Source organism: Megalops cyprinoides, chromosome 1 (assembly GCF_013368585.1).
Source record: "Megalops cyprinoides isolate fMegCyp1 chromosome 1, fMegCyp1.pri, whole genome shotgun sequence".
In the NCBI taxonomy this organism is placed as follows: domain Eukaryota; kingdom Metazoa; phylum Chordata; class Actinopteri; order Elopiformes; family Megalopidae; genus Megalops; species Megalops cyprinoides.
The window spans coordinates 16062836-16077539 of NC_050583.1; the positions used below are offsets into that span (position 1 = coordinate 16062836).

The window sequence follows — 14704 nt, forward strand, 5'->3', positions numbered from 1 at the left end:
ACCATGGATTTCATGAATACTTCAAGTTTAAACCTGACCAGCGAGATGGGTCATGTTTATCAGTTCGTTATCTCTAGCGATGGCCCCCTCTACAAGGACTACAAGCCTCCACCAAGGGACATCATCCCATTACCTAAAGCCGTGCTCTACCTGCTCATGGCCGCTTTGGTGGTTGTTGCCGTTGCCTATGCCATTGTAGGTCATCTCATCAAGGACCTCGCACACGATATTGCAGGTATTTTTTCAGAAGTGCAAATATGTAATAATGAGCGTTATACGCTTTGACTGACTACTGGCTCTTTGCAAGTGTGCTAAAATCCTTCACGTAACATGCATTACCGAAGACTAGTTTCTTGCTAATATAAAATAAATAAATAGAAACCTAGAATCAACGTCTTTGTCCCGGACAAATCTTAGACTTCTTTGACTCTCTTAAGTCCACATCTGAACTGTTCAAAATGGAAAATCTTCTAAAGAGGATCAAAATCTAAGATTGTTGCTAGGCTGAATCTACCTGACTTTAGAAGTATATTTCAGTAATGGAGTAATGGAAAGTTTAATAAATCTTTCATTGATTTTCTGTTACGGTAGCAAACTGCAAATAAAGTGTGTCTGATTTTAAATAAACTTTTAAAATACCTATGACTAACTAAATGTAACAAGATGCTGTTTTACTAAACAATGTAGGCTACCATCAATGTAAAACGTAAAATGTAAATGTTAAATGCTGTTAAATGCAGAACACCAGCTTTTTTCAGGCAGAGTGAAGGTTAAGAAGCAGATCATTACCTGAGCTTTGTTTATAGGCTTCACATAAGTGAGGGCAACCCCTGTCCTTGACATAGGACACAGGGATGTTTCAAACTAAGAAATAATTATAGGGCTAACACATTTTCAAGAAACTGATGCAGTTCAGTATCATTCAGCTTCCATGAGGGATCATGGCTTCCTCCCTCTGTGTTCAGTGCATGTGTATGTCTCTTTTCCTCTATCTTTTCTGTCTCTGTAGACTGTGTGCTCGGTCCCAACGAGGACAACCCAAAAAAGGAGGAAATGAGCTGCATCAGCCCTGTGCACATGTCGCAGGTGATCACCCACTCGCACGCCAATGCGTTCCACGTGTGGGATCAGGACGACGTGGTCATTCCGCTGTCGCCGGGGGAGAGTGAGGAGGTCAGCCCCTCGCTGCTGGCCTCCATTCCTTCCCTCCCTTACATCCCGTCCTTCTTCCCGTCACACAGCATCGCCAACAGCCCTGCGCTCAGCTCCTCGCAAACTCAAGAGACCATGGTCCCCCTGGAGTCCCTGGCAGTTCACGGTCACCGATGGTTCACAGGGACGCAACCAACGCTGTACCCTGGTCAATGACCCAGCATGCTTTGATTGGCGTAACTTTTCTGTGGGCTCAGACTTGATTTACATCAACACACTCCAAAATGGATGATTTTATGACTGCAGTAGAGATTTGGAGACAAGTGACTCTAAATAGCCTAATTCAAATGTCTAGAAAAATATATGATAATCTTATCTATCAAATACTCACTTAAATGTATGTTACCCACTTTTAACATGATTGAGTTGATTATTTTGTTAAATACAAAGAATGTAAATTCAATGAGAGACAATGAGACATTTCTGGAGAGTCCTATCTGGATAAGAGACATTTTAAAAGACTTTTCTGGATGACTTGTCTGTCATCCATTGTACCTAACAATTTGAAGAGACACAAATGGAAAAGGTTTGTTACAACAAAGACTTACAAGATCTGATATCCCGATCTATAAATGGAACAAGTGTTACCATTCTTCACTTTAAAACTTTGGGAAGAACTGGAAGAAAGGAATAACTGAAAATGCATGCATGACGTTTCACCTACACGATACAATGCTGACAGCTGTGTAAATGTATGACAATATGGGATAAGATGTGGGATAGCGAATACATGTTTCCACCAATTTGTGCCAATTTGGTGCATTTTCTTCAACAAATTCAAGTTCAGCAACCGTCCTGAAATGAGAAATGGGGCTGAAATCTTCTCATATTAAAACAATGGATCACACTTGAATGTTGAAAAAAATACCTGCAATGGCATTCAGTGCAGTAGTAAAATGTTACTGTTTCATTGCCATTTTTCAGATGAATCTGTGATAAAGCACTTGTAGAAGTACATTCATTTAGAAGTAATAAAATCTTTAAGAAAGGTATCAGAAATGTAAGCTCTTGTGAGCTACAGCCTCAGTCAGTTAAGGTTGTTCTAAGACATCCCAGGTTTGAAAATGGGCTGTGTTATTGGCTGGCTATGAGAGGGAGTCTGCAGTGACAAATTGTGTCAGTGCACACATCCTCTACTAGGTGTTGGCACTCCTGCCATTCTCTGTATTTCAGAGCTTACGGTATACTGGAGATACCAGAGTCATGATGAAAAGAAGATTAAAAATGAAGGTTTAGGGAATTATGGAGTAGCACTTCATGCATGTTTAAACATGTTAGTAAAATATGTTATTGATCAAGCAACGCCAACTTATACACATAATATAAATATATAATAATGTGTAATAATACCTGTAGTGTATGTATTTTGTGCTTTATACATTGCAGAGCACAAGATTATCAGTACCATGATGTAACATTGCAAGCAGAAAGGTTTATTTAAGCACTTAAATTTAATGGGGTGGACAAGGTACTGTGGATCCATGCTTAAGCAGTGTGTTTTTCTGTTGTCTGCTGCCAAGACACAAGCTTTCCTCCATTTTCATATTCTTTTGCTCACTGCAACCTTGTGGGCAACAGCAGATATCATATGGATCCTTGTGAGAGGTTTCATGGAAACTTACTTTCTGTCTCTCTCTCTTACACACATAATTTGTATGCTTGGAATTTATAAAGGAAATTTTTTTTGAAAATAGTTCACTAAATGTGCACTACACATCCATAACTACACAGCTCAAAGCCACAGAAGTCTTGGTATGCTGAAATCCTTCTGTTACACAACATATGTTGTTACATCAAATGTATCTGTTTTCTAAGAAGTACACATGTAAACACAAGATGAAAGTTTTCAGGGTATTTACCTGGCTCATCGTTATGCTGGTTTGTAGTATTTGTCTCTCAGCCAAAACCCAGTGATGCAACATCCATCTGGGAAAAAGAAATTTCCAAATTGTTAGAGGGGAGATTATGGGGGAAGATTACAAACAGATAAACTCTGTAATACAAAATCCTGTCATTAATTTCAAACCAGAGACTATGCACTGGATGTTGATAAACAGATTCGATCACAAAATGGGAATATCTGAAGAAGTGTTCCATTAACATGACAAATAATCACTAAAGTAATGAGTGCACACTGTACTGCATGTAACAAGCATTGAGTTCATTAATGTATCTTAAGATCTTCTCTTCCTGTCTATAGCATCCATTATACTGGAGATGATAGGGACTGATAAAGTAAAAGTCTTTGTTATTCTCAGTGCAAGGTCAAAACTTGTCAGAATTTTGATCTGCAGAGGGCCAAAGCAATTGTTAGTTGTACAGGCAGTACATGTCAGCCTTTGCACGCTGAAGTATCCTCAAGTCTGTCTTTTGAATTATAGATGAAACTGGAAAAGGCAACACATAACAATGAGATTAAAAAAAAAACATTGCAAGGTACCTTGGAGAGTCATGGATCCTAATGAAACACGAGCAGAGAGAAGGTCCATCAGCTAAAATGCTCAGCTATCCAGTCACCACACAAGGCAGCTGTAGACACTCTGAAGGTTGACTGTTTGCTGATACAGTGCTTGATCATGGTGGATATGAAAGAAATTTCAGGACTAGTGTAAGATGTATGTAAGAGAGGAGAAAGCAAGAGGTAGTAGGACAAATCTAATACCATTCAGCATGTACAATCCCTACTCAAGCATAATGGCTTCAAAACAGCAGATCAATAACAGATCTCTACAAGTCTGGGGTATGAATAGAAGGAGAGTAAGAAAGAGAAATAAGCACAAGGGACAGGGCCAGGGAATTTAAAAAAAATTGTTGGCAGGCAATTTGTCTTGATTGTGTCAATTTTAGAAAGAGAAAGAAGGAAGACAAGACATAAAAAAGGAAAGAGCTGATCTGTCTGACGTAATCACTGTGCTTGATAGAAGAGCTCACTACTGCTTGACCTTCCACCCCCGCTCCTTTGGGTTAAACTGCAATTAGAGATTCAATGCCTCATTAGCACAAATTGGATTAGGCAGCCCCTCCCCTGATCCAACACCGCAAGTACTTGAATCAGGTCTCTCCAATGGCACAGGGCCACAGACACAGCACACACTATGCGGGTTGTACATTCAGCTGACCCTTAGTCAAGTGAAAATCATAGAGCTAATGTGGAGTAAATACAACTAAGATTGGGTAAATATTCAAGTGAAATATTAAAAAAGATGAGCACGAGTTAATTTTTGTTGTTGTTTTCTTTTTTGCTTTTGACAGATTGACAACAAAGAGAGACATCAAACCCCCTATAGAGGCTTGACAGAGGAATGAATTGCCTTTCATGGGAGATCAGTACGATTCTGGTGACTAACACTTTTTTTTCAAGATCAGCAGTTAATGTGGTTTTATGGCTCTTGTTCACAGAACTACCACTGAAATAACCCATTGAAAAACTTTTATTGTCCTTTTATTTGCCTCTGCCACACAATCTTTCATAGACGGTGGAATAAATAGGCTCCAAATAAATTCTGATTAAAACTCTAACAATTTAAATTAAGGTTAACAACATGATGATAATTTATATAATAATGGACCAGTAGTAAGAAGCTTTCACATGCACAAACAAGCAAGCACCTCCTGTGCATTCTTACTTAGCCTTTAGAAAGATCTACACTGTTTGCTTATGGGCACAGGGCATTTTGGGACAAATGGGACAGGGGAGGGGAGCATGCGATAATTGGATCACAGCTCCTGACCATTTCACAGTTCATTACCGCAACAGACAGACCTGACCAGACTGCACCCCACTCATTTTCATCTATACTGACCTGCAAATGAGGAATGTAACTGTAGGCTGGCAGACCTGCCTACAGGTCTGGGGGGAACATGCCACTGAGTTGATGTGAAGTGCCAAAATGCCAAACACGGGGGCAAGCATGAGCCAATGTCAGAAGACAAGGACAGCTGGCATGGGCCATGTGACTAGGTAGGCACTGGGCGGCATGAGTCATGTGACAGGGTAGTCACAGCTGGCATGATACACAAGATGCTGAAGATCAATTACCTGGATTAAATCTTCATAGGCAGTGTAGCATAGTGTAGCATAGTGTAACATAGTGGTAAGGCACAGGACAATTCCCTGCTAGGGCACTGCTGTTGTACCCCTGGGCAATGCACTTAACCCAGAATTTCCTCAGTAAACATCCAGCTGTAAATGGGCAGCGTGTAAAAAAATTGTAACCTACGTACGTCGCTCTGGATAAGAGTATCTGCTAAATGCAAATAACGTAATATAATGGTAAATGCCAATAATATAATTATGGAAGCTCTGTGCTGGTCCATGAGGAAATCCTTAAGAAGACAGGGAAATGGACAGACCACACTATTCATCAGCATACTTCAAATTTCACCACATGGGCTCCTCCTCCAGGATCCACAGCCAGAGAGAAGGGAAGGCCAAAAAAAACACCTGGAGGTGTGACTAGAATGCAGATGCAGAGGAGAGGATTACAGCGTATCTTAAGAAACAGCCCTGGATGAGCGCACATATATAAGCACTTGGAGCCATTTTTCCTGCATTTTATCATTCTTGCATTTGAGCCCAGTTCAGGCACAGCTGCTCAGCGGCAGTGTTAGCAGAGGTGAGGGGGAAAAAAGGAACAGGAAACCAGCAGTAAAGGCCCACTGTCTAGGTTATACATATGAGGATATGCAGGCTGTATTTCCCCCTCAGTCTGGACTGTCAGTGACCTCACCCTGAGGTCTTGCCTAATGACTATAAAGAGGCTGGGCCAAGGCTATCAGCCCCATCTGGCAACCTGTTCTCAGTGAGGTCACCTCCTGGCTCCCGCCACAGACAGCAGATCACTGTGCATGTGGTGCCATGCATAATGTAGTCTCTGCTGTATATCTGTTTTCACTGTGACCGGTTCAAACAGTGCACTTTAATACAAGTAAAGTGAGCTTACTGGCTCCTTTGTACCATATTCGGAGATTAAAATCACAACATACAGAATTTTTTTGCTCAAAATACTATTTCCCAAGATGAGTTTAGTCCCTGAGCTCTTTTATCTCTCGTGGAGCAAAACAGAATAGAACACAGACTTTAAAACTCCCCCATGTTTATGGTACCCTAAAACAGCACAGTCACCTCAAATCCAATCTACAGGACTTGAGAGTGGTAAGATCTATTTTGATCCTGTAATCTCCTAGGTGAGGACACATGGCTTTCAGGTGCAGAGCAGAGCTTTGCCAGCAACGCCCACAACCTCTTTACCCCTTAGCAAAGCATATCACTTCCCTTCACTCAGCAAAGACTACTGCATCAGACAGGAAGGCATGCATTCAGATAGTGACAGCAGTGAATAATATGGATCCTACTCCATGTGCTAAAAACAATGCTACTAACATTGTGCTTTCAACAGATGTGGTCTATATCTCCACCATCCTCAGAATGCCAAAGAGACCTTTGGTTTTGAGAGGAATCACCCACCTGTTGATCACACATGGGGTCAGTTCTGACCTCTTCTTGATGATGATGGCACTGAGTATAGTACTAATTACAACTAATTTCAAATGCATTCCTTTGAAAGAAAATTACACCATGAGCAGTGCACACCCCATCCAATCACAGCATAGCTAATAGTTGTGATTTGAATATATTTTCTACCTTTGTTAGGACATCTTTAGCAGTTCTGTTTAAGCCTATTATCTTTTAAATGACAGAGGACTGACACTTTTTACATCTCCCCCTCACACACTCACACTCACACACCCACACACACACACATATGCACCTCAGTGTCTGACAGCACTAACCACCAAAACCACATTAATCAAGCAATCAGGCTGGCATAGCTATTGACACTGTGAAGGAGAACCTTTCCCTTTCCCCCAAAACAGTTTGTTAAATTGTCACTTGTTGAATATATAAGGATAGTTGTCTTCCATTTCCAACATTATACAGGTTAATTTAATTGGCAAGTGAGAACTATCTCTGTAAACCAGCCCATGGGTTAATGAGTTACACCTGCCTAATTAAATATATGTGTGGTTAGAGAGTAGGGGGCTCATTTTTTTCTCCTGCGTGCTCAGGCTGGTTTCTTTCGTTTGTTGGCTTTTGAAATAAATTATTGTTTTCTGATGATTGCTCTTTCTGTTCTGCTCATTTTTGGGGAGCAGTGTTGGCTATCTTCTGCAGTCACATTTGGTCATGCTAGTGCATGTTTTAGTCATACGGATAACAGTTCCCTCTAGATGGTTAAACCTGGCGAACGGAGGACAGTGACGTCAAAGTCCAGCGAGCTCATTATTTGGTGGATTAGTGCTGCCCTCACCCAGCGCCCCCATCAGGCTCTGAACCAGAAGGGAAATGGCAATCGCCTGAGTGTCTGAGCGCCACAGGCAGCAGCCCCTGTGCTGACCCTGAGATTTGCTCTCCCTAGCGCCGTCCATTTGGAATATTAGAATTTCTCTTAAGCCGCGCAAAGCCTGCTGTCTGGACAAGCTCCACCTGGGGCATGGAAAAAAACCCTGGAAAAATGCACTCTGAAGACCCAGCCTCACAGGCTACCACCTGTTCTTCCACTCCACAAAGAACCAAACTTCATTAATCTGAAATCATGAAAGTGGTCATGCAATTTCACTGTAAGCTGTAGCGTTACAGAAATAGTCTTGATCTACAAAGACAAATAGTAAAAAAGTACTGAAGCGCTGCTCTTTACAGACATTCATGTGACATTTTTATTTAAATGGTATTACAAAAATAATGATGCATTTTATTATTTATTATTTATTTTTTTTTAATTTATAAAGCGCTTTTCAATAACAATTTCAATGTTACGCATTATACTATGCCTTTTTCATTTGCTTAACTTACTATGTGTACTTGTAAAGTGAGTGTCAGTGAGAGGATTATGTCCCCAGGCCTTGCATATGGTGCAAAATAACTGCTGAGTGAGAAGGTGCCACTGTATCTCTGATGGCTGTGGTGAACACCGGCTGCCTGATACCCCTATGCAGGTAACCTACTGGAATGCACCAAACAACATCCACACAGAAAGGAGCTTTGTATGCTTCAGCAAAAAAGACTGGTACAGAGAAGAATGGCTGCACATCACTCAGAAATCTGAATGAAATAGAGTGCATTTCAGTTGAAGCCTGCTGCGTTGACATGCCCAAACCAAAACAAAATCTGATGCTGCCATCTGCTGGACAGAATCAGCCCTGCAGCAAAGACAATCCATGGGTCCAATGGGCTGGATTACAGGCTGTGAGTGAAAACTCTCTGATACCCTTGTGTAAGTGAAGAATGAAGACTAACTGTAATTGAAAGGAACTGAAAGCCACTCAGAAGAACAACTTTGTACAATTGGAATTCATACGCTTTCTTTACCTGGCAAACTGCCAATCTTATTTTAGGCCTGCCTCATTGCAGCAGCTTCTGTGCTTGAAAGAGCACTGAAGCAAGAGAAATGCAAATATCTGTTACACTCATATACATAGCCAACATTTTTTTTTTTTTGCACAGCAAGTCATACAGCACCTCATACCGAAGTGGGCACCAGTTGGAAAATAGGCACTACTCCATTGTTGGCATCCGAACAAACTCAAAGGCGCTTAATAAACCACAGGGTGTGATGCAAGTGGCGAGGCAAGGAAATGAATGATGTACCCACCCCTATCACCAGTGTAACGAATCCAATTTTTTCCGTCCCTGTGGGATGATGTACGAAATCACGCATCCAAATTAAGTGAATGACTTCAATTCACTCAGCTTACTCTCCTGTCTGGGGTTTCCCATTTCTGGTCAACAATTTCCAAGAAATGTTGTCATAATTACAACGCAATATGCAGAACCTGTAATATCTACAGAGGAAAGAAAAGGAGGCAGGTCTGTGGATTGAAATGCAGTGCCTGAGGCAATTGTTTATTCAGACACAGGTCGTTCAATTACGTCTTTTGACACATTCAGGATTGTTCACTGTTGAACTAAAGAAAATTATGAAGCATCAGAAGTAACAGATTTAGCACCCATTTTTAATTGATCAAATTTGTCATCATGCCAATCTAGTTAGCTTGTATGTGGTGTATATTTGAAATACTACTACTGTAAATCTCTTTATACAAATGAAAAATTTTAAATCACAAGACCAGTATGAACAAAAACACAAATAGCAAGAGATTAAAACAAACTTTAAAATCAAAATGTGTAACATTTTTCTTGTTATAGCCCTATGTAAAATCTTACAACTCTTCAGTTAATTTTTTAGGTAAGGATAACTATTAACCTCAAATAGAATTGATAAAAATGTTCCTTTCAATCAAGCCATCATTGCATTTCACAACCAAACTGTCATTGCAAGTAGCACTGCTAGGATCTTAATTTTCTATTTTTTATTCTAAATCAGCTCAAAGCCAAATGTTCCTCCTATTATAGTAATTAAAACATTATAGGCATATTAGAGACTGCTATGGATGTGCAAATCTACCAAAGCTTTGGATAGTCTGACATGATGTCTAACTTCATGTAATGAGAAGTGCATGTGAAGACTGTTTTGCTACATGTAAGAGCTTTCTGAAGCATCTAAGAGATACAAAAGAGATAAACAAGGACAGAAGGTTTACAGATGTGAAGGACTATGTCCTGAATTTTGCCTTGCAGTTAAAGGCTTTGTGTGCTATCACCAATGTTTAAGAGCATTTATATTATTTATCTTTATCTGTGTGTACATGTCCTTCCTGTGTGTGTCTTGGTAAAGGGAATGTATGCCTGTATGACTGTGTGTGGGTGTGTGTGCATGGGTGTGTGTATGGATACGTCTGTGTGTCCGTTTGTCCTGTGCTCCGCTAGTAGTAAGGTGTCCCAGAGTCGTCAATGTCCCGTTTGGACAGGGTGGTGCGGTACAGGGAGGTCCCTCTGGCCTGGAAGAAGGTGATGACCATCTGCTTCTTGGTGACCTCCACGTGTGCAAAGCCGCCCATGGTGGACTCCTGCCCGGCGAAGAACTTCAGAGAGCCGCGGGGGACCTGGTTACGGTGGCGCATGTCCGCCTCCATGAAGTTCCCTGCTCCGCTGACCACGTACCCCACCCCTGACTCCTTCAGGTACTGTGAGAGAGGACAGAGGGAAGAGATCGAGGCTCAGAGAGGTGCAGGTTTGTCTTAATGCGCTTTCTAATCCATTCGTACATTCAATGGTGCAGCAACCCATTTCTCTTCTCATGTACAGCATGTTACTACTAGTAAACATTTGTCCTCTAAACCAAACATTTTCAGGCAGATTCGCCTCTGTGAGAAGGCAGAAAAAAGGTGTGAGATTTGGATGGTAGGCATGATAAAAATTAAATTCAAGTTACAAAAGGAAATGGTAAGATCAAATAAAACAAAATATACATAGTAACAAGAATGGATACTAAAAGGTCAGAGTACATATCTTATCTTTGAAAACACAGGTTGAAAACGCCTGGTTCAGGCTGATAGAGCAAATCAATAGATTTCTAGGTTTCCCCTAACAATCTAAGGTTTCCACATAGGCAAAAAGATATCAATACATGTTGAGACTCATTATTTAATGAAAAGCCAAATGCATGTTGAACTGCGTTTTAAAATACACTTCTATTAGAGCTGAAGAGTGCCAGGTGGTTGGACACCTGAACACCTGAAATACTACCACCTAAAGCACTTTCTTATGTCTTAATCTTTGTTTTCCTTAAAAAATTTCAAATCTATGGTTTCAAGCATTTGTATCTCTAGCTAGCTTGTACCTTGTCTGGCCAACTATTGAAACTTGGTCATGTAATGCGTCTAATATTGTTGACACCTTATGTGGTTATTTGCCTGTGTTGTACTCTGCCTCATTTGTAAGCTGCTTTGGATAAAAGCATCTCCCAAATGAATAAATGTAAATGTAACGTAAAATGTAAAAAATCTAATGGTTTTTTAAGAGTCTAATGAGAAGCATTTTAGGACATTTTGCTCAAAATCTATCATTTGATGTGCTGTATAACATGCTTGAAATAAGCTTGACACTTGACAACAGCTTAGCACAGAATTCAACATATTACGCAATAAATCCTTCCCAAAAGTGGGCCATTACAGAAAAACAATGCTAGGAATGCAGATAAGCAAACCTGAAGGTTGTGGTCGTGACCGCAGAAGAAAGCCGTGGCCTTGTGCTTGACCAGCAGGGGGCGCAGCCTCTTCAGCAGACACTCAGTGGGGCCGTGCTCAGACACGGACCACACCGGGTAGTGGCCCGCCACCAGCAGGAAGTCGGCCTTGGACCGCTCCATCCTCTGATGGAGCCAGCGCAGCTGCCGGTTAGCCGCCACGGCGTCCAGGGGCCCGCGGGGCTTCTCGTCCGCGAAGTCGTCGGAGTTCCCGCACAGAAGCACCGTGTCCACCATCAGGATGGTCAGGGTGCTGTCCGTGCGCGGCACACGGAAGTTCAGCTCGTAGTAGTGGCAGGGGAAGTGCCTGGGGGGGGGGGGACGAGGATGAGGATGGGACAGGTAAAACAGGAAGTCACAGAGAAAAATCAGGGTGAAGATATAGGAGGAAAAAAGATCATGAAAGATCATGACACAAAACAGGAGACAGGCCAGCTGAAAGGAAGTGCACCAACTAAAAATAAAATTAGCTAAAGGTTTAGCCTACAGTTCAACCATGTTCCTATTTCATACGGTTGTATTTGTTAAGTATACCCACAACACCGCTCACCATCTCTCAGAGCGGCTGCTGTACTCAATCTGCGCTGTCACATTTCCAGCGTGGTCGTGGTTGCCAGCGACGACGTACCAGGGGATGTTCAGCGAGTTTGCTGTGAAGACACTCTCAAAGGTCTCCTGTGAGGCAGATATCAGAGTGGAGTGAGGGACCCTGAAGGGAAATTTTCTGTAAGAATAACATCTGAGGACAGCCAAAAATAAATCTAGAACCTCTGAGGAAAACATTTAGTTTTCACATTTTATAACTGTGAAAACTGAACAACTGAACTGAACTGAACTCTCAACACAACATATTTTTTTAACATCATCAATATTTCATTCGTAGTGGGACACTGAAAGGAACACCAAGACCTTGACATGAACTGCTACTCTTCCAGTCATGACTGTCGTTTCCCTTCAATGCCTTTTTGCTTTCTTTTCCCCCTTCCAAAAGCTGTTCCTTACCTCGAACCTGGGGTCATTCACATCGGTCACTCCCTTGTAGTAGAAGTTGTCTCCCAGTGCCAGCACAAAGTCAGCTCCCATCTGGTCCGCCACCTTCCCCATCTCGACTGCGGTCGCCTTCTCGATGGGCGTGATGTACGGGGAGTTCGGCAATCCCCCCCAGTCTCCAACCGCCAGGAACCGGATTGAGCTTCTGTTACCTAAAACATATTCAATATACAGTGAAGCCAACTCTTTTCTACCATACCGATCACCATTTGCACAAACTCAATGCAGTCATGTTCCTAGCTGTGCAAGGACATGAAGCAGGTGCTTCTGAAAGCAGAGACGTGTGGAGTTAGACTTACGGTCATAATCTTCCATGAATGAGTTTGGGCAGCAGAGGATCATGGGAAAAGCAGCCACCAGCACAGACAGAGGGAATACAGACGGAGCCATCTGAAAAACAGAAGACAATCATATTTAAAACAATAAGTAAATAAACCAGCAGCTTTGAATAATATAATACTATTCAAACTGAGTTCTACTGACTACTCACAGTACTGAGGTATGGATCTACTTGTGCCCATTTGTAAGGCATATGAGGATAAACACTTAGATTTTCATGATGTTTTAGAGAGAGTAAGTACAACAACCTTTTTCATTCCCATTACGCTCTTGCAGAATTTCTATGAGCAAACCCATTGTTCAAAAATCAGTGCAGATGTTCAGGCTTCGGGTTACAGGCAGCCACTAATTGAAATACCCCCACCCCCCATGTCTAATGAAAAAACAAAAGGATGCAATGTCTCTATATCCTCTAAGCCTCATTACCTGGTATCAGGTAACATGCCCATGTGATTTGGTTGCATAATTGACTTACTGTGAAACGGCAGGCTTGCTATGCAGTGTTATCCTGTTTGTGTGGTCAGCTCTTTTCTCTGTGTTAAATGGCTGTCCAGTGTGGCTTTTATCAGTTCGGGAACAGGGGTGAGGCCGAGATAGAGGTGAGGAGTGAGGGCCCATGCAGACAAAGCATGCTGCTGACTCTGACTAAGAGTCCATTTTAGTCACCCACGACACGTGACCTTACCCAAGGTTTTTTGGCAATGGTGTTAGTCAGAGATGAACCCTTCTAAATTTCCATCCTCTTTTCTCTCCCCCCCTGACACACACACACACACACACACACACACACACACCTGTCTGTAATGTAATGAGATATCTTCTCATGGCCAGTTTGCAGTGAGATGGAGAGCTTGAAGCAAGCTGAGGTGGAAAGTGAAAGAAAGCACAATAATGCCTTAAGAGCAGTTTTTGTTTCAGTCAGAGTGTCTGCAGCTTGTTCTCATGAGTGGCATACTGTAGCTCACATTTGTTTAGTTACCGGGAAAGCCTCGAAAACAAGAGCGTGGGAAAGTAACTCTTACCAAAAAAGGATGCATCCGTGGAGTAAAATGTGGAAACGGCACAGCTTTTTGGTATGAAGCGTTTGCTCAAGACCACATTCCATTCATTTGTTTTGCAGATGCTCTTACCCATAATCCATGTACGTGACTTTCCCAACCTTTCTGCCATAAAGTCCAATCACTGAGCTGTAGGAATGCATTTAATGCAATTTCTTACCAGTAACACAGATTTTCTCTCCAGCTATTTCAGTACAACTTGACCATCGTGGCAAAATGCAGTGCTGTTGGAAAGAATGGTACAAAAGGCACCAGGCCCAAACAACCGGTTTTGGGCGGCTAGATCTCTTTGGAGCCACATTTGGGGCATATGAGACAGCCTAGTGACAAAATATGAGCCACCGATGACAGGGAAAAATGAAGTAAAAAAAAAAAAACAGACACCCAGGGAAGGAAGGTCCCACTCATGTCTTGCTCAAAATCATGAGATCAACCTAAAATAGTAAATGATTTATTGTTTTTTTTTTTATACAGATTAGTGAATACACCAACTACACAAGCCAATGACATGGCTATAATACAACACTGAAATACAATACTCCAGTAGCATACGTGCAGTGCATTTGCTGGACTACTATACTACAACAGTATGTCTGTGATATGTTGTCCTTCAGAGTTGTCCAGAGACATATTCATAGAAATCATTAATCTGTGTGTTTGTATTTGTGTGTAACTGCTTGTTGTCTGTATTTTTGTGAAAATCTGCAGATGGAAGAGGGGATCTATGGGCATTACCCTGGCAATTAGCCCAAACTCATTTATACTATAGGTCATAACCTTCCTCCAGGTCTAGTTTGTCCAGCCTAAAATGGTTTTCTGCTTATAAACATCTTTATAATTGACTTTACCTGTATAGACTGCTGCAATCTTTGGCTTTAAACGTCATAGCTACAACCCCTC

At 41.6% G+C, this 14704-nt stretch overlaps 1 protein-coding gene across 1 annotated transcript; it reads right to left on the reverse strand.

The window, feature by feature from the left end:
- Positions 1 to 9983: 9983 nt before the first annotated feature.
- On the reverse strand, positions 9984 to 12737 carry acp5a (acid phosphatase 5a, tartrate resistant). Its single transcript, XM_036549020.1, has 5 exons — positions 12707 to 12737; positions 12360 to 12559; positions 11908 to 12032; positions 11319 to 11664; positions 9984 to 10296 (listed from the first exon to the last, which is right to left on the reverse strand). Exons 1-5 carry the CDS (start codon positions 12720 to 12722, stop codon positions 10036 to 10038), a joined length of 948 nt encoding a protein of 315 aa, XP_036404913.1. The 5' UTR covers positions 12723 to 12737; the 3' UTR covers positions 9984 to 10035.
- Between the last annotated feature and the right edge of the window lie 1967 nt (positions 12738 to 14704).

Bases quoted from the DNA above. Each gene is read 5' to 3' on its own strand.
- acp5a (XM_036549020.1), bottom strand. The intron at 12,033-12,359 runs GTAAGGAACAGC...TCTGCCTCACAG, and splicing joins TGAATGACCCCAGGTTCGAG to GAGACCTTTGAGAGTGTCTT. The intron at 11,665-11,907 runs GTGAGCGGTGTT...CCCCCCCCCCAG, and splicing joins AGCAGCCGCTCTGAGAGATG to GCACTTCCCCTGCCACTACT.